We start from the raw sequence: 25,935 nt of genomic DNA, 5'->3' as shown, positions 1-25,935 counted from the left end.
CAAGTTCTACAATATACATTGAACTTTTTTCTTCAATACCTGTTGCCAGCAGATACAATACAACACGAAATGTTTCCTTACTGAGTGTTCCTCATGTCTATGAAAAAATCACGTCTTCACACAGTACAGTTTAAATTCTTTAGAGTGAGACACGCCTAGTGATTGTCATATCTCACTTTCTTCTCTATAAACATCACCTTGGTTTCAGTCTTAAATACGGTTGCACTGGTGCTAAAATTTAAATTATCCGCTAGGATGTTCAAGACATGTGGTACTTGATAAGTGGCCGATTGTTTGCCGTAATTAGTCCTAGTTTTAGGTGTACGTCTTATTGGACGCCGTACACAGTAATGACGGTTTTCTGCGTCACCATCTACATATAACTTGTTTTTGTGTACCATCTGCAGGAGTCTAAAGTAATACAGCTGGTCAGCTCTAAGTATTGAGTGTTTTGAAAACAAAGGTGAAGTTGGCAGGTCTTGGAATTTCCCTTGAAAATTTTCGAAACACCGTAATATCTTTTTTTGCAGGACAACAAGCTTATTGTAATTATTTCGTGAGGTTGTTCCCCACACCAAGATTCCGTACGTTAGTTTTGAATAGAATAGAGAATAATACATGTTTCTTTTTAGCCATAGCGGTACTAAGTCTGATATTTTATAAAGGCATCCAACTGTTCGTGCCAGAGCAGCAACTAAATTATTTACGTGTACTGACCAGTTTAACTGTTCTTGGAACCAAACACCAAGGAACTTTTGCTCATGTACCCGTGCAATAAGATGACCTTCGTATTTGAGATTGATATCTTCGTTTAAGGGCTTATTGATTGGGCGGAAAATTATATAGGTTGTCTTTGTGGCATTTAATCGCAGCTTGTTTTGTTGTAACCAGTTTGAAAGATGCACCAGATATTCGTTTACAATAGATTCCAGGAATGTTAAACTGTTTGATGAGAAAAAAATATTCGTGTCATCTGCATACATAATAATATCAGAAGAACCTGGTATTTTAACAATATCATTTATGTACACAAGAAATAATAACGGGCCAAGTAAGGATCCTTGTGGGACACCTTGTTTCAATTTCATTTCGGCAGATAATATGCCATTGATGCCGACTATTTGATATCGATCATGCAAGTAGTTTTCCAGAATTTGTAATGCGATCCCACGAATTCCACAGCTAGATAATTTTTTTAACAGCAAATCAAAATGTATTGAATCAAATGCCTTTTGAATATCTAAGAAAAGACCGAGTGTGTATTTTCTGTTTTCCATATTTACGATTATCTTTTCCTTGATATATGCCAGAGCTTGCTCAGTTGACCTATGCTTTTGGAAGCCGTATTGGTTGGTTGCTATTATTTGGTGCTTGTCAAAAAAAGAAGTGAGTCGCTCATGGATTACGCCTTCGAATATTTTAGATAGAGTTGGAAGCACCGATATAGGACGATAGTTCGACAGGTTGTTACGGTCACCACCTTTGAATATAGCAGTGACTTTGGCCAGTTTTAAATGTCTGGGAAAAATGCCTGTGGTCAAGGTGAGGTTAATAATGAAGGATAAAACTTCGCATATTAATGGTGATATCAGTTTTAACTCTGCGGGCCCTATTTCATCTATGCCAGATGCTACATTGGTTTTAAGCTTGCAGATTAAATTTGCAACCTCAACTGTGTCTGTTGGTCGCACAAAGATGGACTCAGGCACACGGGGGCCCTCTGTTAACGCGTTGTCTGCGCTAATGCTAGTTCTTTCGTACGTGCCCGCATTTATAAAGTGGGCGTTGAAAGCATCGGCTAATCTCTTTCCTGCAAGAGCTTCATCGTTTACTGTTAATTCTTGGATACATTCACTACTTGTACTTTTGCCAGTCAGAGCATTCACTACCTTCCAGATTTTGCGTTGGTTATCGTAGATCCTTTCAAATGTCTTTTGGTAATAATCTTTCTTGGCCTTTTTCAGGTCTGACATGAGCGTATTTCTGTATTTTTTGTACTTCAGAAATGCTGCAGGTTCTCGTGAACGTACAAAGTCATGAAATAACTTGTTTTTAGATTTAATTCTCTCGTGAAGACTAGTGGTTATCCATGGCTTTCGGCAATTTTTAATGGTCCGGTGGGAGAGCCTCTGTAAAGGGAAAGCTGCAGTGTAGCTTGTACGCAAGAACCCGAGAAACTTATCATATGCATCATCAGGATCGGATTGGTTATAAATGCAGCTCCAGTCATGCGCTTCTACTAATCTATAAAAGTGTTCCTGGGCCTCGGCATTCTTTTTGCGTCCAAGGCGGGTCCGAGTTCGGACTTTACTTTGATTAGGTGCTGATGGAAGAACACAGAACACCGGAAGGTGGTCACTTAACTCATACGAAATTATTCCGCTTGTAACGCTATCCGAGCTTATATTTGTTGCACAAATATCAAGGAGAGTGGCACTTAGATTGGAGAGCCTAGTAGGCAAAGTTATATGATTTGTAAACCCATAAGCTGATAGAACTGTCTGAAATTCTTGGCTGTACGGGTCAACGGACTTCATATCGATATTTATGTCGCCAATAATCATGTAGGGAGCATTGCAGAAAGTGACCGATGCTAGCGTTTTGTCTAAAAACTGTAGGAACTTGGTTTTATGTCCGTGCGGTGGTCTGTACACCAGACTGATTGTGGTCTTTCGAAAACGCATCGTCAAGATTTCAATGTCTTCATTGATAAGAGAAAAAGTTTCTACTAATTCATAGTTTAGACTATCTTTAAAATAAATAGCGAGCCCTCCACCTTTCTTTTTTTGTCGACAAAGAAGTTCGAAACGGTAGCCCGGAAAATAAGGTGCATTGGCTTTATCCCTAATCCAGGTTTCAGAGAAAGCTATTACATCAAAATCTATTGATACTGACTGCAAGAAAATGGTGATGTTATCACCTTTTTTTCTTATACTTCTACAGTTTACATGTAGTATGGAGAACGACTTCTTTGTTGATGATATTTTAGAGTTGAATTCCGAGACAGTGTAATACTTGCAAGAGTCATTCGAGTCCATCAGAGCGAAATCTAATAGCAATTGCCATTTTCATGCGACCAATTTAGTTGCGGATTTGGGCCAGGTTCCCTTCATGAGCTATGTGAATCACAGGCGAGTCTTCGTCCCTTCGCACCAGCACCCTTCCATTAGTTGTCCATGCAAATTTCCACCCTACTTCTTTCTTTTTTTGGATGGCAGCCGAGAGCAAAGCTTTGTTTTTCTGGGTCAGATGTTCGTTCACAAAGAGCGGCGTTTTTTGCGCGCATCCAAGGATAGAGCAGTCCACTCTCTTTTTTCTGCACTTTGCCAGCACGTCATTTCGCTTGCTACGTCGAACAAAACGCACAACTATGTTTTTCACGCCCCGCTTTGGGGTGCTAACCCAGTGACATATATCGATGTCAGTAGCGTCTATGCTCTCGCCCACTGCCTCTCCTATTTTCTGCAGGACGGTCACGGGGTCGCTTTCCGCGGGCGCGCCCTTTACCTCGATATTGTTCAGGCGCTGATATTGCTCCAGTTCATCACATCTTTCGGATAGCCTTTTGTTCTCCTCTCTCAGCTCTATGTTCTGCCTGAGCAGCTCCTGCATTTCCAGCCTCAGGTTCTTTATATCTGTGGCAGTGTCCTTGACGTCATTGCAAACATCAGTGCAGAAAGATATACCGTCTTTAAGATCACGCATCTCAGCGCGAAAATCCTTCTTAAAATCCTCAAACATCTTTAGCAGGTCCCGCAATTCTTTAACATCTGTCACCTCCTTTTCACCATCCCTGCCAGTATCCTTGTTAGCATCCTTGCAAGCACCCTTGCCACTATTTTTCCCCATCACGGGAAGAACAATTTACGCTTTGTTCGCCAGCAGTGCACAACAACAGCCAAATTAAATCACTTATACTTTTTCTCGCCTGCAAAAGCAGAGTCAAGGGTTTACGATGTGGCCGGTTTGTGCACCGCTACCGAATTGCGTAGCGCCAACGATGTGGCGGGAGAACATTTAGACGATGCCCGCAAAATGCCGTTGCGACGGCCAAGTGAAACGGTGGGCGGTGCAGGCTGTTTCACTATGCCCCAGCGATGCGGGGCGCCGCAGTTGCACGTTGCCAGCGTCCGATCGCGCTCCCCTGGTCGCCGCCCGATGAGCTCGTTGACCGTGCCGGCACGTGCGACGATCGAGTCCGGTCACCAGTGCGGGTGGCAGCTTCACAGCGTTGAACCAGTCTCCCAGCGCTGATTCCTTCCACACGATGACTGTGTTCCGCGACAATACGTAGTCACGCCAGCAGTGGACCTGAATTCCTGGACGCGGTGCACAGGCCTGTTGTAACACGGGAGTGTCGAGATGTTAGACACACACACACACCCTGCACTTGTAGCCACCTCGTGGAGTTGACCGGCTCAGAAACAGAAACCTCCGCCTCTGTGCCGGGAAACGTTTCCGTCGCAGACACCAGGAATGCGGGTAGCACGCAGGAAACGTAAAAGCACACGCTCCACCAGACCTAGCGAGAGCGCAAACCTGTGCCGGCAACTGTGGTCTTCAAGACGGCCGCGCCCAGGGGCAAAAAAAAAATAAAGAAAAGAAACGCTATCGGTACGTTTTTCCCGTTTTGGTGAAATTCCTGGTCGATTTCGATGCGGTTTTTTGCGTCTTTCAGTTCTTCTTAAGTTCCGATGCTTAGTTCGAAAGCACAATTTTCGATGGAAGCCAGTTTGGTACCGTAATCGCTTCAAATTAGGTCGTAAGGCTTGGTGGCCGCCTTACTTGTTTATGTCGCTGGGTTGATGTACTCCTGGCCCCGCACGGGGCACCTTGAGCAATCTTGGTGACGGTACTGGCGATACCGCGGACCCCGAGCCCCCAAACATAAGCTGGATCCAACCGTGGCAATGTGTTTATAGGTAGAGGGTTAGAAACCACGAACGGTGGCCGTCGGAGCCCAGGTCAAGCTCCGGCGGATGGGCTCCCTGTCTGTTTATCAGGCAGGGAGCTCCGGGACTTCCTCAGCTATCAGGGTAAGGTTGTGGAAGAAAGTACCCCCGTCCCCTGCTTCTATACATACTGTATGGCATTTTCAAAACCCCCCCCAAACGTGATCGGTCCCTGAAAAGGGGCCGCACCGAAGTATCTTTTCCTTCATTGCCATCTTTGACATTTCCTGAACCAGATCATTACTCTCGATTTCTTGTCATGGAGTCCCTCAATCCAACCCACCCTCTTGCATCTCAGTCAGTCTTCTTGATCGCAAAATATCTTGAAGCCATAATAGGAAAATCATATAAGTGCAAAAAACAAAGGTCTGGTGAACTACTAATCGAGGTAAATGACAAGCAGCAGTCCACGAAGCTTCTAGCTCAGACTAGACTGGCTGATCTAGACATCAGGGTCACACCCCATCGGAGCCTCAACAGCTCGCAAGGTGTGATATCCGAGACGGATCTCTTGAGCGAAACGGATGCGGATCTCCTTGCCGGCTTGAAGGATCAGGGCGTCACTGCCGTGAGACGCATCACCATCCGCAGAGACGACAAGGAGATTCCCACCAAACACATTATCTTGACTTTCGACCGCGCAGTTCTTCCACAATACATAAATGCAGGTTTTATCCGTTGCTCCATCCGTCCGTACATCCCGAACCCGCGGCGCTGTTTTAAGTGCCAGCGGTTCGGGCACGGTACAAACTCTTGTCGTGGCCGAACGACGTGTGCAAAATGCGCGTCGCATGACCATCCGAGCGACAACTGTCAATCTGACACCCTCTCTTGTGTAAACTGCGGGGGGGGGGCGCCTGCAGCCTACTCCCGCAAGTGCGAAAAATTTCAAACTGAGAAAAAGATAATCAACATCAAGGTAACTGAGAACATCACCTTCCCAGAGGCGCGAAAGAGGTTCGCCTCTTTCCCCCTGGGGAGGTACGCCGACGCAGCTCGCCGGGGGGCGGAGCGGCGTCTGGTTTCCACAGGGACCCAGTTCAGCGAGTCTGACCTGGTCCCTCCGCCGCCCCCCCCCTGGGTTGCCTCTGGCAGCCCAACCCGCCACCACGCCGCTTGCTGAGGGAGCAGCGGTTGTGGTGGCAACCTCTTCCGTCGGGACCGGTGCCGCTCCCGTCCCTGCCTCCCCGTCCTCCAGTGCGTTGGAGAGTGCCATGGACACCACGGGCCCCGCACTGGCTCCCACCGCCACCGCACCGCCCGTGCCACCTCTGGCGCCCCGGACGCCCTCAGCGGTGGCGGCTCAGACGAAGGGCTCCCGAGGGGGGGCCAAGTCCGGGGGGCCCGGTCCGTCGGGCACCCCTCGGACATCCGACGACGAGATGGATGTCGGGCCGTTCCTGCCTGCAACGCAGCGCAAGGAGCGCGTCCCGACGCCAAAGCCTCCCGACAAGCCAAAAAAGGCGAGAGTCACAGCCCCGAAAGACGACACATAAACAAACACACACACTCCAGTAGCTCTCACACTAAATAATGGGAAGAGAAAACATAGTTCAATGGAACTGTAGAGGCCTTCTTGGAAATCTTGACGATGTATACGAGATACTGCATGCTAGTCAGCCAAGTGTAATGTGTGTTCAGGAAACACATTTGAATTCCAAGCACACAAATTTCTTGAATAGTTACATGGTCTTCAGAAAGGACAGGGATGGCTGCACACACTCTTCTGGCGGTGTGGCCATAATCGTCCGGAAATCCTTAGGATGCCACCCTGTCACTTTAAACACTATTCTTGAGGCTGTAGCAATACGCTTAATAATATTTAATAGGTTGATAACGGTATGCTCCATATACATTCCTCCTGATGTTACACTTTTGAGTTCTGACTTCGAGGCGCTGGTTGACCAGCTGCCTGAACCATACATTCTAACAGGCGACCTTAATGCTCACAATTCTCTTTGGGGCTCTTCTCGTACGGATGCCCGAGGTCGCCTGATAGAGAGGTTTCTTACATCCTCTGGAGCATGCCTTTTCAACAATAAGCAGCCTACATATCATAACATAGCACACAACACATACTCATGTCTTGACTTGGCTATTTGCTCCGCAGTTCTCTTTCCTCTTCTCGAGTGGGGTGTGGGACCTGACCCATATGGCAGTGACCATTTCCCCACTTCATTAACGTATATAGGTAAAGGCCCGAGCAGTCCATCTTCCCATAATAGGTTCAATGAAGCACGAGCTAACTGGAATACATTTACAGAAACATCCAAACTACACCACACATCCATAGGACACCTACACGTCGAGGAAGCTACCCAACTCCTCACGGCGCACATCCTCGACGCCGCCGAAAAGTCCATTCCCCACGCCTCTGGTGCCCCGCGCAACCAGCGGAGGCCGTGGTGGAATGAGGATTGTAGGCGGGCTCGAGAGGCCCAGAACAAGGCGTGGGGTGTCCTTCGTCGGTACCCCACGTCGGGTAACCTCATTTTGTTCAAACGGGCCAAGGCGTTAGGAAAACGTGTGCGCCGTGAGGCGAAACGAGAGAGTTGGCACACCTTCTTGACATCCATTAATTCATACACGGACACACACAAAGTCTGGACACGTATACGCAAGCTCAAAGGACAACAGACACACAGCCTGCCCCTGGTTAGCACAACAGGGGACACACTGGAAGACCAGGCTAACACGCTTGCACAACACTTCGAACACGTGTCCAGTTCAGCACACTACACGAACACTTTCATGAAACACAAAACATCTGCGGAGAAGAAGTCACTGCGTGATAGCAATAAGTCGCACACTTCTTACAATTCTCCTTTTTCAATTTATGAGCTGAAGGCTGCTTTGACCACATGTAAGCCTTCAGCTCCAGGTGCAGATAAGATTACTTACACAATGATACAATTCTTACACTCAGACACCCTTGAAACACTCCTACACCTATACAACAAAATATGGCTTTCGGGGCACATTCCACGCTCTTGGAGGGAGGCCATAGTAGTAGCTGTCCTAAAGGAAGGGAAGGACCCTTCCTCTCCTGCCAGTTATCGTCCCATTGCCCTGACAAGCTGCCTGTGTAAGCTCTTCGAGAAGATGATAAACAGGAGACTCGTGTACTTCTTAGAGTACAACGGTCTTCTCGAGAGCTGCCAGGCAGGCTTCAGGGCGGGGCGATCTACCAACGATCAACTCGTTGCATTAGAGGCGTATATCAAAGATGCTTTCCTCCACAAGCAGTACTGTATGACAGTCTTCTTTGATCTTGAAAAGGCGTACAATACTGCTTGGCGGTACGGCATCCTCAGCGATTTGAAGTCCTTTGGAATGTCGGGTAACATGGTGAATACGCTTGTTAGTTACCTGTCTGAAAGAACGTTTCGTGTGCGAGTTGGAACTGCACTTTCTAGGGTTCATGTGCAGGAAAACGGTGTACCGCAAGGTGGAGTTTTAAGTTGCACTTTGTTTATTGTGAAAATGAATTCTCTTCGGAAGGCATTGCCACCGTCGATATCATGTTCAATTTATGTAGACGACGTACAATTATCTTTTAAGTCTTGTAACTTGTCTGTCTGCGAGCGCCAAGTGCAGCTTGGTGTGAACAAGCTAGCCGGCTGGGCAGATAGCAACGGTTTTAAATTTAATCCAGGAAAGTGCGCTTGTGTTCTGTTTTCTAAGAGGCGTGGCATTCGGCCGGATCCAGACATTCGACTCCACGGTGCCTCTATTCCTGTCAAAAAGGAACACAAGTTTTTAGGTATAATCTTTGACGAAAAGCTCACATTCAACCCCCACATAAAACAACTAAAACATAAATGCTTAAAAACAATGAATATCCTGAAGGTTCTGTCGCACATCTCTTTTGGTGCTGACAAACAACTTCTTTTACGTGTTTTTACCAGCTTGATAGGCTCACGACTGGACTATGGTAGCGTTGTTTATGGGTCAGCCACTAAAACATCCCTCAGAATGCTGGACCCTGTGCTTCATCTAGGGCTCCGCTTGTCATGTGGTGCCTTTCGGACTAGTCCAGTCGAAAGTCTGTATGTAGAGGCCAACAAATGGAGCCTAGAACGTCAGCGAACCTACACAGACTTGCTTTATGCTTTTAAAATCTCATCAATGCCTCACCATCCTTTTACATCAGTTTTTTATGATACATCCTTATCTCAACTTCTTAATTATCGTCCATCAGTCTCTGCTCCCTTCGCTTTCAGAGTAAGAGAAGAAGCGTCGCAACTTGATGTCATGTTCTCAGACACCATCAAAACCTCCGCTACTGAACTTCTAGTACCGTGGCAGCTTCGCCCGATATCATGTGATGTATCTTTTAAAAGCGTCGAGAAAAACAGAGTGCCTGGAAGCGCAATCGTGCAACATTTCTTATCCCTGCAGCACAAATATAAGTGTGCTGAATTTTACACGGATGCTTCAAAAACTGCCACAACTGTTTCCTGTGCTGCGCATGGTGGCACCTTTAATGTCTGTAGAACTATGAATAGAAATACAAGTATCTTTACGGCAGAGGCCTATGGCATACTTCTTGTAGTTAAACATATTGTTTAAGTCGAATTCCGAAATCTGTAATTTATACTGATTCTTTAAGTGTTGTGCGTACATTATCCTCACAGAAGTCTAAAAACCATGTGGTCAATGCTCTCATTAGTACTCTTATGTCTGTGCATGCGTTAAACCTTGAGGTGACCGTGTGCTGGGTGCCAGGGCACTCTGGAATTCCAGGTAATGAGACCGCAGACCGAATGGCGGCCGCTGCTGCCCTTACAACTACCGTTGACATAACAACAGTACCCTACACCGACCTCAAATCACACATCAGACAATACCTTCGCACAACATGGCAAGCACACTGGAATCAACAGACTGACAACAAACTACACATTATAAAGCCACTCTTGGGAGCATACACCACTGATACTCACAACAGACACAACGAAGTTACCCTGGCTCGATTACGGATAGGCCACACGCATGCAACACATTCCCACCTGCTCACGGGATCTCCTAGACCTCTGTGTAGCAGGTGCGGGGAGGGCCTATCCGTAGTCCACATACTAATAACATGCAAGGCACTTCACACAACACGACACAAACACTTCAGAGAACTCTACAGACAACATATCCCACTACATCCATCGCTGTTTCTAGGGGACGATGCCAGTGTTTCTATAAAACGTGTGTTTGATTATTTGTCAGATGTTAAGTTTTTAAACCTTATCTCATATCACGCATAATCAAATCTGGCCCTATACACCAGCCATCAACATTACTTTTAATTGATTTTACTATGTCCGATTTACATGTTTTTATACCTACCTTTTTGTGGTAATCACCTCGCTTCATTATATAACTTCTTTTCTGGCGCTCTTTGCCCTCGTTGGCCTTGCGCCATGAAACACCAACCATCATCATCATCTTGATGTACTCCTGGGGCTCCTTGGCAAAACTAGGTCTTCTTCAGGGGTCCTGGTTGCTTCATGTGCTCCGGGTGAGTCATTATAATCTTCGTCGCACAGGTTTACATTAAAAAAACAAACGTTCTTGCTGGAGCCGGGGTGACGGCTGCCCGCCACTGCTGCCTGCAAAGCAGCAGTGGCGGTTTGGCATACCCCGTATCGTTCGATGGTTTGTGGTGCATGTCTCTCTGCTCGTTTCTTGTGTTACTGATCAGCGCATTTGATACGCCCTGCTTGGGACACTGCACACGACTGGCTAATTTTCTTGAGGTTTTTCACGAAGAAATGTACACAGGTACCCACTACCTCCCTCTCGTGCGCTGCACGTCTTTCCCTCTTGTGTTACTTCCTTTCACACGCGGTAGTAGGTTTTCGCACACTGCCGCCAATATGCTTTTCACGTAGCAGGCGTTACACAGCCTGGTTATGTGCCTGGTGAAGCTCGCTCTCACCTGAGGCTGGCACGGCCTCTCAATGGCGGAGCACAAACACGTAGTTGCAATCGCTCTTTTCACGTTCTTAGAGTGTCGATTCATAAAAGAGGAAGCCCTTACTGCTGCGTGTCTCGTACCGCCCGCAGATATGCCCTTTGTAGAACCGCGGGTTTACAGCACGGTTGCGTCACCCCGGCTTCCGTGGCTTTGACAGAGAAAGAAATGAACCCCCTTGGGAATAATCCTGTGCACTGATCTCGTAGCAAGAAAGAACGTCGCACATTCCGAATGTTGTGCAATCTTTCGTTATAGATTTACACTTTTTCGTTAGTAGAGTCAGTTGATAGTCAGGCTTTGTCCGTATTTTCTTCAACGTTTTGTGTTTCTCCGTTCAACCTGAAGTTTGAACTCCCTGATTATTCGGAGCCTTGCAAGTGGCGTCTGTCGCAGCTTTGAGGCCGACGAAAAACAATCAGTGCTTCGTCCCAAACTTCGCACACGCAGCAAAGCCCCTCACACTCTTGACGAAAAACAGCACTCATTCCTATTTGGCAGCCGTTCAAGGGGAAGCCTTTAGCGAAGTGAAACAGCTCCTACAAAGCGTGATTCTGCTGACGGGGATGATGTGGGCTGGGGTGCCTTTCTCGTGCAAAAGCAACGCGGCCGGGAAAAGTAATTCCCTGGACGAGCCATCGTCTGTCATAGAAGAAAAACTTGCTCAGTCAGAGAAAGAGTGATTCGCCATTATGTAGTCCATCTAAAAATTATGCCCATGCGTGTATTTCAGACCGTTCAAGGTTACGACAGAGCACCATTCGCTGTCTCGGCTCGCCAATTGGAAGGGCCCCTCTGACCATCTCGGGAGTTAAGCCAGGGCCTAGAAGAATTCAACATTAAGATTGTCTGCAAATCCGGTAGGAAACATTCGGTAGCCGAATGCCTATCTCACGGCCCCGTAGACCCAGCACCACAGGACTGCAATGAAGACGGCGGCTTTTTAAAAACCGTGACGGAGAGCGAACTAGCCGCCCACGAGCGCGTCGACCCCGAGTTACGCGTCATGATGGACTACCTCAAAAGACGCAACCATGCTGCGCCAAGAGCCTTCAAGCAAAACTTGCCTACCTTCGGCCTTAAACCATTGACCTCGGGAAGAAAAACCTCGACCTCAAAATAAGAATAAATTGTCTGCTTGTCATTCACGTAGACTTTAGTGGCAAAACTTTGGAAGCGTTCCACAACGACCCGTCTTAAGGACACCTCGGCACAGCTCGGACAATCAAGGCCAACTACTGCTGGCGACGCCTTACATCTGATGTTTTCCACCGTGTCCGGAGCATGCGTGTTTGCCAGCGCCGCAAAACGCCGCGGAGGAGACCCGCTGGATTTTTTCAGCCATTCGGCGTCCCATCGAGACCCGTCCAACAGATCGGAATAAATCTTCTGCGCCCGTTCCCTGCGTCGCGGTATGACAATAAGCGGAGTTTCGGAGCAACAGACTACGTGACGTGCTAGGCGGACACCGGCGCGCTTCGGAAGGGGACTGCACAAAAATTCCAATTCTTCGTTAATTTATTTTCTAACCTACATGAAGCTTCTGAAATCGTAATCACGAACCGCGGAACGGCGGTCGCTGCGGCGTTCATGCAATGCGCTAAATCAAGACACATCACCGAAGAAGGACGGTGTACCACTCCCAAAAGAGAGGTCTAACAGAACGCCCGAATACGACAATCGTGGATGTGCTGTTTATGTACGGGGCATTAAACATAAGACTTAGGAGGAAGTCGTCTCTTATGCCATGCTTGTGCTAAACTGAACTATTTAGGAAACAACCCACATGAAACTGTTCGAGCTTGTCTATCGAACACGGCCAACTACAATACTGGCGCATGTAGAAAATGATCTCAACGCCGACGTCAACGGATACCTACAGCTTGCGGAAGAGGCCCCCAATCTTGCTCGCGTGGGGACCAGCATCTCGTGGATGCCGGAGGCTACAACCTCCAACACCGAGATGTGGAGTATCACCCAGGTTATCTTCTGTGGGTTTGGACTTCCGTTCGACGATGTGAACGCTGTGAGAAGCTCCTTCGATAGTGTTTCTGACCCTACAGAATTCAACTACGTGTTGGCCAACTTATTTACGAGATTGTCCCCGACAAGGACTCCGGCACATCACGCCGACGCACGTTAGGAGAAGTCGTGCGCGTATTTTGCTTCAAGCCTAACTACGCCCAAGGAAGGACGGGCTTTTAATTGCTTTTACTAAGTTTCATATAAGCATGGGGTCGATTACTGTTACAGCGGGGAGTAGTGCCGCGAATCTTGCCTTCTGTTTTGTTTAATTGTGTGCTTTGTTTTCAGTCTCTAGCGGCGCCCGGCTCTCTTGCCTGCGCTCTAAGCGAAGCATATGTTCGCTTTCATTTCTTTTATATGCCGCAGAGGCTATCCGACTCAGTGGATATTGAGGGTTTATTTCCCGTCGCCACTTCACTAGACTGTTGTTCTTCGATCTCCAGTGTTCTCAATCTGATTGGACGGTTCGGCAAAATTTACGAAGAAAGATAAGTGCTCGCCGAGCTAATGCTGCTGCATTCTATCCGCCGACAGTCGTCTGTGTACGTACGTCACATCCTCGAATCCGCCTTAGCCGCTTGTGTATTTTGTGAGCTGTGACCGCTGCATGAGCTCGCTCCATTAAACGCTTCATGAAGAACCCTGCGTCGTTCTTGGCTACGTCACAATACCATACCAACGTCCGTGTGCCCGAATTTCTGCCGTAGCACTGCCGAAAGGATAGAATAGGACAACCGTAAACAAAATTAATAGTCGTAAACCATCCTTAAGAATGTACGCACCTGTATGTACATAGAAAAAGAATGAGATAAATCTATCGAAGTTAGCTTGTCGTTAAAATGTACCATGCACAAACAAACGCTATTCCTACATTTTAAATAAATCACCACGTGAGGCCTTCCCCAGAAGTGGAGGGTAAAACAAACGTCCTTGAGGTCTCGGTTGCCTTTAAGAAATAATTTATCAAAAGACTGCACTGCATTGCGTAGTAACTGAACAATAAAGCAATAAAGGCGTATTGCAAAAACCTCACTTCAACATTAGTGCTCGCGCCAGGTAAGCCGAAGGGAGTGTGATTACAAGTGCACAAAAGCCACAGTGACAGCAACAATGCCTATCCAAAAACATGTCAAGCAAGGCCATAGCCCACATTCTATTAAACGACTTTTACGTAATGCTAATGGCAGTACCCGTCGTAGGCCTGGGGGGATATACCAATGGTTATGAGACATATCTATTGCTGCGGTACTTGCGGTGTTCTTTCACCGTTGAGCTATTCACAGTTTAGGATTTTTTCCTGCTATCAATACAAAGGCTCCTAGCTGAAGCCTGTGTGTATAGAAAATGCCCGCAATAGGTGTTTTGCTCAACTTCTACCGACAAAAATTGTATGAAATCGGTGGATTGAACCGCAGCCTACACATTGGAATTTTTACATGAGTACATGCCATCAAGCGCCATCAGTCACAGTTTTTGGCGATCCTTTGCCTCCTACGGGAGGCTTGTAGAAGCTTTTTGCTGGAATCCAAGTTATTTGTATATTAAACGAAATTTACAGAAAATGCAATAATGTTCCATTCGCAAACATATATTGGAAGTGCATACTGTAGAACATACACACGCCAGAAAGGTTATCATTTAGCAAGAAACCTTGAGTTAAGACCATAAATAACAGTAAAATAACCGAAGATGGCAGCACATTTGGCCAAGTTACATAGAGAGAGCACTTTGGGGCAGTTCGTGAACTGGTAATTATTTTAGTCGACCTTAAATTAAGGTTCTGCAAGTACGAGATGTAATTTTTTTAAGTGCATGTGTAATATACTCTGTGGGAATATGAATACACCCCTTGATTTGTAGCGTCTACTTGCACAGATGTAGAGTTTGCAACCTCGCATAGCCAGTATCACATAGCCAAGAACTTTCGAATTGGTGATGTTTTCAGATTCATTTTAAGGTTTGTTGGTTTTAACGTACATATGTTACACTTGGGCTATAAGGTGTGTTGTAGTGCTGAGCTCCGGATGAATTTTTACTGCCTGGAATTTTTTAATGTGCTCAGAATCCTCGGCGCACCGGCGTTTTCACATTTAGTCTACATCAGGAAAGCAGCCACCGCGGCCAGGACAAAGGTCGCATACTTCGCCTGAGCAGCACTTCGCGTCCGCCGCTTAGCCACCATGGCGGTTCAGACGGGGGCCAGTTTTCAGATAGGGTTTGTTTTTATTTTTGTCGATATATTTTGTTCCCCCACTCAAATGCCATATTGTTGCATCTTGTAACGTTATAAATAAAATATAAAATAAAGGTTTTTTGTGTACGTCTTTATTACTATAGGATCATTAAAGGAGCCATGAAGAGAAAACAAAAGTTTGTTTTATTCGAAAGATTAGGTGTTTCATGGTACCCCAAGCGCTTTCCCGGAAGCAAATGATGCTTTATTCACTGAGAAATAAGGCAACTTAAGCCAAAATTTTAAATCTCCCGCTAAAATTGCACATTTGGTGACGTGAGCAACGGCGTCACACGGGCCGGTCCATGAAACAGATACTTAGTATGTCGACTCCGTATAGCACCCACACGCGGGAGTCGACCGAGACGGCGGCCATTTTAAAAATACTTGTAAAACCGAGTGCACCCGCAGCCCTAGTCATGGAATCGCCTGATCCGGAGAACAAAACTCTCGCCGAGGAGCTAGGGCTTGCATTTAACAACCTCACACCACTTGAACGCTCAATGCTTCTAAGTGCACGAGCGGCAAGAGTTGTGGGATACGCGGTGGACGGGAAAGCGACCATTCCGCGATAGCCACAACAGACGAACGCCCTGCCGTCGGCACCGCTGCCTCGTCAGCCCCGTCGCGACGGACGAATACAGACTGGTACGTATGTGCCGTATTTTTATTACGGTTAATAATAGTTCAACTTCAGTAGCAGTATCGCTTATGCCAGTTGGCCGGTGTCGTGTATGGAAAGCCGTTCGCGCGAGCTCTCTGCTTCGACCAGAAAGATACGAGCGTCAATGCGCGGTGTTTACGGCATTTTTTCCCCCAAGGTCAGAGCGCCTCGAACCCGAAAATTCGTCTGCGCGACGGCGAGATGTCGAGCTCGGCCAGGCGGTAGTTTCGTACGCATTGGCGCACACGCTTGCGTGTTCGTTCGGAACTTCAACCGTTTACTCCACCGTTCTTTGTCATAAAAAGAATGTGCAGTATGTTTCACGGGCATTTAGCTCGCTATGCAAACTGTAAGCCCTGCCTAACATGCGTTTGCTTTTGCCGGCCTCCGCCAATCGCAGAGCATTCTCGAGTGACATCATAGGTTGTGTTGCGGAAAATGAGCTGGTGGGTCGCATGGTCATTTCCTTTTTTCCTAATTACGTAGCTTATTTGAGCGAAGTTTGCGTTATAAGTGGTGTCGTTATGGTTCTAACGAGGCAATCTTTCGAATGAACCAAACTTGTGTTTTCTCTTCATGGCTCCTTTAAAAAGGAGTCTTCAAACACATAGTAGGAGAAGCTGGATTAGTACAATTCACTGCTTCGGACATTCAATCACACGCTCCGGGAAAGATAAAGGTTTCATCTGTTAAAAGCAGAAAGTATAAGGCTTCACACAAGTACGACAACACTGGCGAATGGTGGAATAGTAGCTTCACTTTCGTTGGCAGGAAGTAACAATAAAGGCTGAGGACCCGCACAATTCCCCAAGCTTGTTCTACTCTGTCTGAACATAGTCATTCCAACAATGCTGTCTGTTAGAGGTCACCCCAAAGAGTTCACCTTATGTAACGACTCCATGTGCCTGCCGCCGAATCTTGTGATGATAACTGCGTAGTATGTTTTCCTCTGAACTTATCAGAGGTTTTTTGTACGTACTACTTTTCCGCTGGTTTATCAGTGACCACGCCTACACGTCCGAATTTCTGCGTTTTCTTATTTAACCCTGTCGCCTGGCAAAAGTGCGACTGAATCAGCGTTGTGGGTATATAATTCTTATCCCGAATAAATCTACGTGGTCCTATACCGCACAAAGAGTCTAACAGGTTTGTGTTCCTGTCTGTAAATTATGAAAATGGAAACGACCCGGCTGTAACTTTCCGTATTTACGGCTTTAGGGAGTTCTTACCTAGCGTGCTCTAAGGCCGCCATCAAAGGAGAGATACTTTTGAGGAACACACACTAACACCATACTGAATACCTTCCCCAAAGTTTGTAACGGTGTTTTTCTGCTATCGCGCTGCCATGTTGCTGAAAGAAACCACTGTCCGTGTAGATTCAGTATATAAAGAGTACACACGAAACATCCGGAGCCTCAATTCGGCTTATATTGAAGTCTGAAACACAAAAACGGTGCCAAGTGTCTTCTTTCTGAAAAATCACCGATTTTCCTGTTTGGGGAAAGAGTATATGCTTATTTACGCTTGGGCGCGCCATACTCCGTATTAACCCCGTATTCGAATAATTCCGTACATGCATCCGCAAAGTATCAGTAAGGGAATGGCGTAATTTTGTCTTTCCAGTTCCTTGACCTAAAACGTATTCTTTTGGAGTTCCTGATTATAGGTATCAATTCAGACAAGCTACAACTGGGCTATTACGTGCGCCCTTCTGAAAGGTTCCAGAATAATTTTAATCTCCAGGGGATCTTTAACTCGCGCGAAGGTCTCGACACAGGGGCATTTTGGCTTTTCGTTTCCATCATAAAAGCAGTGACCATGACCTGGATCGGACCCGCATCTATAGGCCCAGCACATTTTGAGTTCGTACCGCTACTATTTGGAATGTAAACGTGCACAAGTGGCCATATCTTCATAATGAATAGATATAGTTTGGGATTAGGTGTTTACATACATATTGGAATGTCTTAACATTGTTTGAATTCAATTCCGTTCATTTTTTCATCACATTTGATCTTAATTGAAGCAAGGTATACATCGCTGTACGGGGCTTCACTGGGTGCTTGCTGAATCGAACAGATGGCGCAGTAATTTTTGAACGCTTGGTTTTACTTTGTTTCGTGTTCACATCCTGTGCAGGCGTGTATGCCTAAGGGGTCGTTTCTTCCGTGAAATAATTGACGACTGCCACTTCCTCCTTACATTTCCATCGTGCAGAACGGAGCTTCGGCGAATTTGTGAAGGGTGCCGTCAATCGATCCCGCCTGTATCGGACTGTGAAGAGCGAAGCCTGTGAGAAGGGCACCGATCTCACGAAGCTCTTGTCCACCATGCGATCGCTGAAGATTGACGGCTTCGAGTTCTACCTGAAAGGAAACGAGAATTCCATCACAAAAAAAGCATGCTTGATGCTCATTCAAGGGCTAATTAAATCCCAAGGTGAGACTGTCGGAGTGGAGAGCGAAGAGACGGGGAAATAAAAGAAAACTGTAAGAGCGAGCGTGACTATCTCAAGAGGCTCTTTGTTAAATTTCGCTGCGGTTCTTTTGTCTCGGATTGCCCTTTGCGAGCAACCATTTCCTTCTTGGACTTTCAGTTACCCAGTTTGCATAGTGTGTGTTCAGAACGTGATACGAAGAACCTTATGAATAAAAGTTGGCAAGCCATATAAATTTCAACACCTATGTAGGCACAAAAAAGCGTTCTTCAGCTTACAAGCTACCATAGATAACAGCCACTAGAGGATTGCGAGTTTAACCAGATCACTTCCCTTCCAAATTCCCGCTATATAGGGATCTATCCAGCTACAAATTTACGCCAGAACCTCTTGACAACCGCAATAATTCTAAGCTTTGAATCGCGAACGTGAGAACCTTTGAGAATTTCTAAAAAAAACTTGCCAAGGCCGGTTCGCATAGGAAGTCGACCAAGCTCATTTATTCTTTCGAAAGCTTTTTCACCGAATCTTCTTTAAGTTCCCGCGAAGGCAGACTCACTGCACCTTCCCAGCATGCTATTTCTCTTGAATTGCCACTCAATTCATATTTTCTGGAGGTGATGCTTCAAAAACTCTCAAGCCCCAATAGGAGGCCTTTTAATGTTTATACAACGGTACTGCAATTTAGTAATAAGCGTATTTGTTGGTATACTTGCCCTCATTTTCCTTGTAAAAAGAAAACGTGCCTTTCAGCAAGCGGGTTCTTCTCTATTCAGAAAAACCTTGCCCGCAGTTCAAGTGAATAAATGAAATGGCAAATTGAACGTCAGAAAAACCAGCGGAGTTAAGCACATCTAATTTTGCTAACTTTACGAGTTCGTTGTAGATACGCTACATTCATGCCGTATAAAAATGGTCTCCTTCCCACAGCAACGTCTTGCTTGGTAGTCTAAATTCAACATTTTTCTCGCACTGCGACGGTGGCCATAGAAAACGCCACGTTTATGTCGTGATCGTCGGCCCCAGCAATGGCTTTGACGTCGTCTGCCATAGTTTCATTTTTAATTTGTAGGCCGCGGATTTGTGTACAGCTACAACTTTTAACAAAATGCTCTTTATAGCCGCTTGAACATTGCGTTAATGCTCGCTCCCTCAAATGTTGATTTTTTTGAAGTAATAACTGCCGTCAATAGTCACTACAACCCCTTGTGCTGGCGCTTTTATAGTTCGCTCACGCCCACCGCCCGTTCATCCCTCCTTAAATTTTGAATTTCCTATTTCGTCAGTTGTCCTTATTTTTTTCAGGCAATTGTATCTTCTGTTTAAAATATTTTGAGTTTTCTGCTCCTAATTTCTTAGGTATCGTGTCTTGTCGCGATGGCATTCCGCGCTCTTTTTTTTTTTTTCATGCAGTGTTTCTTCGCTTTCCATCAATTTCTTTTTCTCGCTGCATGTTTTTTGTTGTACGAAGCTAATTTTTCCTTGACAATGCAATTTGATTTGTTCATTCAGACTATCACGGATCGTCGATCGTTCGCGTTTTCATTAGCTTGTGCACTGCAGGAACTCTAACCCAACTCTCCTCAATCTCCACACTGTTAACATGCATGAGAAAGCCACTTGCAGCTAAAAAGCATTCATTATAGTCGCCAAGAACTCCGCCTAATGTCCATTACGTTCCTACGCAGGCGCGACTTCTGTAATTCTGAGGAGTGGTCCGTACAAGACAAGTGTCCGCCCCGACGTCTTGGCCAACGTGTACCAGACTCACGCGCCCGTAGACAACAATGGGCGCATGGCGGGCGCTTGTTTCGTGAACAACTTCGACGACTCGAGCAGCGGGCCTGACGGCAGCTCGCCTTTCCGCATGAAGGATTTACTCGTCAACGCGCAGAAAGAACGGAGCAGCAACGTCACCGCGGGCCAACGGAATGTCACCAACTTGTGCTACAGCTTCAGCCTCCTTGCTTTGCGCCTTGACGATTCGTGAGTTAAAGACGGCGTCGGGCATATGCCGAAACTACGGGATATCAGTACATCTCAGGTGTACTGTGGTGCAGGCCTTTCTGTACAGTTTCGATAGGACACCTGCTGTGGCAGTAGCAACGACTGAAGCAAGCTGAGAAACCTAGAAAGGAGGAATGCATCCAACATTTGTTAGAAATCTGTGCCTCGCTTGTGGTCACTGTTAGAGGTGTCCGGAGAAGTGCATTAAGTTGACGAAATTGCTTCAGTTTCATTTATACGGGCGTTGCCTGCTGACAGGAAAAGTGGCCTGATTTATTATGCCGATAGTCTCTGACGTTGAGTATTCCAAGCTGCGCAATTACGCAAGGGGATCGGCCAAACGCACTTTGCAGGGCAGCTTCCACTGCGCCTGCTCAACCGTTATGTTGAGCAGCTATTTCGCCTGGAGAATCTAGTTAAGCTGAAAGGAGGTATTGCCCCAAGTCCAGTGGATGATGTAACAGTGACGTACAGGCGTAACACGTGGTAACTTGACGCTGTACAGTCATTCTCATACCTCACTAAGGCTGAGCGATAGAAAAAACTGCGCTGACCCAGCTCATGAATCTGACCTATTGTAATACTTGAATTACGTCAAAACAAAAAGTTCATCGCCGAATGTAAAACTGGAAAGTAACGTTTTGCATTTTTTTCTTCTGGCAACATTTCTACTGGGAAAGAACATCGAAGCCACCAGTGGTGAAAAGTACAAAAGGTAAAATACCAAATTCAGGCGACATCCCCATAGGTACGACTAACAAGCAGCAGTCCACTAACCTAAACAAAACAAGGCAGCACTGGAAGAGTGCAGGTTAAAAAGCTGACGTGATAGACTGGAGTCGTTTATTGTTGCATGGCCAAGTTTTGTAACATAGTTTCACGCTGCGAACGAGCGAAGCTTCTGCTGTAAACTGCCTGTTCCGGAGGCACGTCAAGAATTTATCATGACGGAAAGTAACGACACCGAGTACCCCGACCCCCCACACTTTATCTTCTTCTAAGCGTTCTGAGTATTTAAAAGATGAAGAAACAGTAGCCTTAAACGGTATCTTATGACGTTTTATTTGAGCGGCGGCTCGGAATGTTTACTTCTTTCTGCCAGGCAGGGAGCAACGGTACACTTCTCGGTTTCAGGTGAGGCGCAGTCGACACCAATACGCCTCCTCTGCTTCAAATTATTTTTATGCCAGTTTTAAACACTTCACAAGGGATCAGGCTATGAAAAGAGCCATCCCTGATAACAGTTTAAATCCAGGTACCCAACATGGCATTCTAAAGCTCAGATAACGTTCAATGTTTTCTCATCATGCATTCGACTTTCGAAAAATCACGCGTAACCATCAAATCCCCATTTTTAGGAACAAGATAATCGAAGCCACCATTGGCAAATACTACAAAGGTAAAACACCAAAATCGGGCGCCATCCTCATAGGAGTTGTTAAGAATCTTGTAGCCTAAACGACCAAACTGACATTGATGGCTCCCAACCACAGACACACCAGGCAAACACACAGGTTGTCCGAAAGCATCATACCGCAAAAACCTACTCAGCGAAATCGAAACTAACCTCATCGAGGGAATGCCTCTCAAGGGTATGCCTCATTTGCCGTCCGACACACCATAACGAGGAAAGACAGTAGAGAAATCTAACAGCTAATAGTAACGTTTGACTGAACACCAAACGGCAATAGTCCACATCACCAATCATCATCATCCACAGCCTATTTAGGTCCACTGCTGGATGAATGCATCTGCCATCGCCCTCCACACGCTCCTGTACTGCGTTTCCCGTCCACTCCTGGTCTCCAAATTTTCCTATTCTCTCCACCGTGTTAATGGCCTTCCCCTTCTTGTAGTCCCGCCTGTCGAAACCATCATATTTCTCTCATGGTCCACCCGTTATTATTTCCACTCATTACATGGCCAGCACAAGTCGATTTCTTTTTCCTATTTCGAACTATGATATCTTCTGCTCGAGTTTTCTCCCTCACAGAATGCTCCTTTCCTCTGTCTAAACGTTACTGCTATCGATATTCGCTCCGTGGCTCGTTGCGCCGGCCGAAGTTTGCTTGCCAGTTCGTTAGTGAGGCGCCCAGTTTCCTCTGCGTCTGTCATCACCGGTAGAACGCACTGGTTGAATACTTTTCGTGTTCGTGATAGAAATAGCTTAATTTTAATTCTATGTTTGTGCTTGCAGAGTGCGCCCCAATCCATTCATATTCTGCCCCCGATTTATTTCTTGTGATTGGTATCAGCACTGACCACCTGTCCGAGGTTATTATTCTACTTGTTCTAGTGTCTCACGAAGTGTGCTGAACAAGGCGCTTTCAGTGTGCTTGTTTGTCAAAGCTTTTGATTTATTCATAATTACTTTCAACGCCACTGCGAATCTTTCTGATTGGCGATGCTCATTTCTTGGAGTTGTTCTGCCGATTCACTGATGTTTGGATCGTGACATTTTCGCTTTGATTGTGATGGATTATCCTAGCAGCACTTTTCTCATATATCGTATAGGAATCTTATATAAGTCTCTTCTCTTAGTTGGTCATTTAACGCTTACAACACTGCTCCGGTGTCCATTGAATCCAATGTGTTTTCATAACCTATAAATGTAATGTAAGGATGTTTATTATACTCTGCAGATTTTTCTGTTACGAAATTGTAGATATAAAAGTGATCCATTGCGGAGTATCCTTCTCTGAGCCTGGCCTGTTATCAGGGCTTTTGAAAATCCAGGCAGTCGGTTTGGCGTTTAGCTATTACCCTGGCAGACAGCGCGTACACAACTGAGAGTAGGCTGATGGTTCTGTAGTTCTTAATGTTTTTGTTCTCTCCCTTCTTAGAATCAGAACTATGTTGGCGTGTTCCAAGCTATGGGCACTTTTAAAGTCCCTAAGCATTCCGAGAACACTTTAGCAAGTTTTTCCAGTACAGCTACACGGCGGAGGTTGAGCAGTTTCGCTTGGCTCCAGGAGAGCCATGCTGCGCATGCGCGAGGAGCAGTGACGTCTCACGGCGCACAGCTGGAGCGCCAGAGCCACCGCCGCCGTCACTGGACTGGACTGGATTCGATTGGAATGGATTTGAAATCATTTTAGCAGCAGTAAGCATGATAATCAGCTAAACCTAGACAACCAGGAAACCTTAAAAAAACCAGCTCAATCTTAGCGCACTCTACATATATCCTGGCATAGCCGAGATGAGCTACTGCTAATTTTTTTTATGCACCCCTGAGGCCAGTGTTAAATAAACTGGCACTGCTGGTACTACGTATCGTGCACGTGTGATGGACGCGCTGTCCTGTGTCTGGATCCCTCGCACTACAGGATATTTCTAATCGCCGAGTAGGATAACGCCATCGCGTGCCACAATCAAAGGTGCATCTGAAGCCTTCTCCACATCTTCCTGAGTGTGTATTTCAACCGGAACCCTACATCTCATTCCAGTGCATAGGTATTTCCTTTACAAACTGAAGTTCTTTAGTGTTATACCTGAGGAACGGTAACCTTTAGCCCATTAAGAAATTTAAAAAGAATGCTCAAAATATCTCCTCACATCACTCCGCTTGGGGCTGAAAAAGGCGGCCTCCTAGGGCTTTTTATGATTTTAGTATTGTCACGTATTGATCAACAACGTCTAGTATACGTGTCCCCGTATGAAATTTCTTTCAAAGTGCCAGATATTGTGCTACACCTCGGGCAGCGCCTCGCTTGGGAAGGTTTACGGGCACGCCCCATTCAAGGACAAGTTGCCGAGTGCGACCAGTGGTGTTTCGAATATTAGTGCGCCTATGCATTTGTTCTAATAAGACAACACTAGGTTAGTGTATGACTAATCACACCAACAATTTTATAGAACTTGGCAAGGTGTCCTCCCATTTGTGTTTCGCCCACTAGTTGATCTCCGTCGCATTCACCTTGCGTAGAAAGATACGTGCAAGATGAAGTAGATGATTTTTTTGGCGACAGCAAAACACGCCTCCATTGGGTTCTCACCTCCATAGTCGTCGTGTCTCCGAACATCTCTCTTTACTTGGTTGTTTCCATCGCAGGACGGTGATGCCGTACTCGAAGCTGTGCGAGAAGATTCAATATGGCGAGCCGCATAACCGGCCTCAGAAGAGCGACAAGAGCCTGTCAAAGCTCGTCAACGTCGGCGACATCAGCGGCCAGAAGTACCGCTGCTCCTTTGACGATGCCGAGACACTCGAACAAAAAGCCCGGGCTGTTTCGGCGCTAACAAAAGGCGCCCTCTGCGTGGCTGCATACGATGTGGAAGGAGACGACATTGACTCCCACTGCGGCCCCCGGGCACCGCTCCTGAGCAAGATCGCGGAAATCGCGAGAAAGCAGAATTCTGCCATATTTAAATCCACTAACGGACTCCATGGGGTCTCGATTGAGGGGAATGCCGCTATGAAAGCTGCTATGATGGCGGTTTAGCTTGTCCTGATGTTCACAGATCGTTGTGCTAAAGCGTATAAAGCTGCTGACGCGGGGGGAATGGAACTCGGGACTCTTTTTGCAGCAGTGCCCAGGTTGATTGAGCCACTACTAGATAACGTATTCAGTCAATAATTGTATGGTTACAATAAAAAGAGATGTTAGGTAAGTGAATATTGAATGCAAGAGAAAAAAAAATTTGCGGGAAGGGAAGTTTACAGGTGTGAAAAGTACAGTGAGAGTATTGGAACCCCTGTTTCCCGTCACATGATATATTGTGCTACAAAATATTCATTGGGCGACAAAAAATTCTGCTGGATTCCAGAAATAGCGATCAAGACCTTTTTCTAAATATGACGAATAAGGATTCAGAGTAATAAAAAAACTGACTTCTCGCGCGTTTTTTGGCATTATAAGGACCTTACGTATCGTAAAGAATCATTTTTAGTAATAGTCTTTTCCTTCCCTAAATAAGAAAAATAACTGCCCATGTACCTGCTTGCGTATTCGCAGTTCCTGAAGGGGTTAAATTAAAGGAAGCAAATTCTGGGTGAAGTCTAAACATGGCGCTCGGAGGTAGTTAACCTATGTTAACATTTTCTCTTCTTCGTACCATGGATATTGTTTGCACCTCTAGATAGAGTAATTAATAATCCAAAGTAACTTGGTACGGACATGCTTCTTTAGAAAATTTACGGTGTATTGAAAGTTTTTGTGAAATGTGACTTTGATATTGTACCATAATATGTTGCATATGTGCCTGTTAGTTTGTGCCTCCCCTGTATTGTTTTCTTTTTTTTTGTCATGTTTCTTGTATTGTACCACCCCCACTCCTGCCTGGGCCATTCTTGGCCTGCAGTACTTTCTAAATAACTAAATAAATAAATAAATAAATAAATAAATAAATGAAGCTTTATTGACACAAGGATGGAGACTCGGCCTATGTGGGGGCGGGTGGGGAGGATGGTGTGAGTTCGGGAAAACTTTACATTCTCATATGAACGCCAGTAGCGAGAGCGAAGTCCCACAAGGAGGCAAACACCTGCTTGGCTGTGGCTGCGGGTGGGTAGAGCCAGTCCGTCAAACACGTAACGCTGCTGTGTTTGCAAGACGTGCGCTCCGCGTGCAGACCCGGACACGTCCAAAGGAGATGTTCAATGGTCGGTGTGGCTATTAAAGAGCACGTGACGCACGTGGGTGGTGTCAT

At 46.1% G+C, this 25,935-nt stretch overlaps 1 protein-coding gene across 1 annotated transcript in view; it reads left to right on the top strand.

Moving 5' to 3' along the window:
* LOC144175620 (uncharacterized) overlaps positions 1-25,032 on the top strand; it is a 68,911-nt gene extending 43,879 nt beyond the window's left edge. Inside the window, exons 6-8 of the mRNA XM_077704674.1 lie at positions 18,060-18,281; positions 19,968-20,265; positions 24,290-25,032. Of these exons, the coding sequence (XP_077560800.1) occupies positions 18,060-18,281; positions 19,968-20,265; positions 24,290-24,728 (959 nt within the window). The 3' untranslated portion in view covers positions 24,729-25,032. The remainder of the gene's footprint in view (positions 1-18,059; positions 18,282-19,967; positions 20,266-24,289) is intronic.
* The last annotated feature ends 903 nt before the right edge of the window (positions 25,033-25,935 follow it).

Source organism: Haemaphysalis longicornis, unplaced genomic scaffold (genome assembly GCF_048455015.1).
Source record: "Haemaphysalis longicornis isolate Haplotype H1 unplaced genomic scaffold, Haemaphysalis longicornis Haplotype H1 scaffold_3, whole genome shotgun sequence".
NCBI lineage: Eukaryota > Metazoa > Arthropoda > Arachnida > Ixodida > Ixodidae > Haemaphysalis > Haemaphysalis longicornis.
The sequence above is the reverse complement of the archived record's forward strand: the minus strand, read 5'-3'. Positions and strand labels throughout refer to the sequence as shown.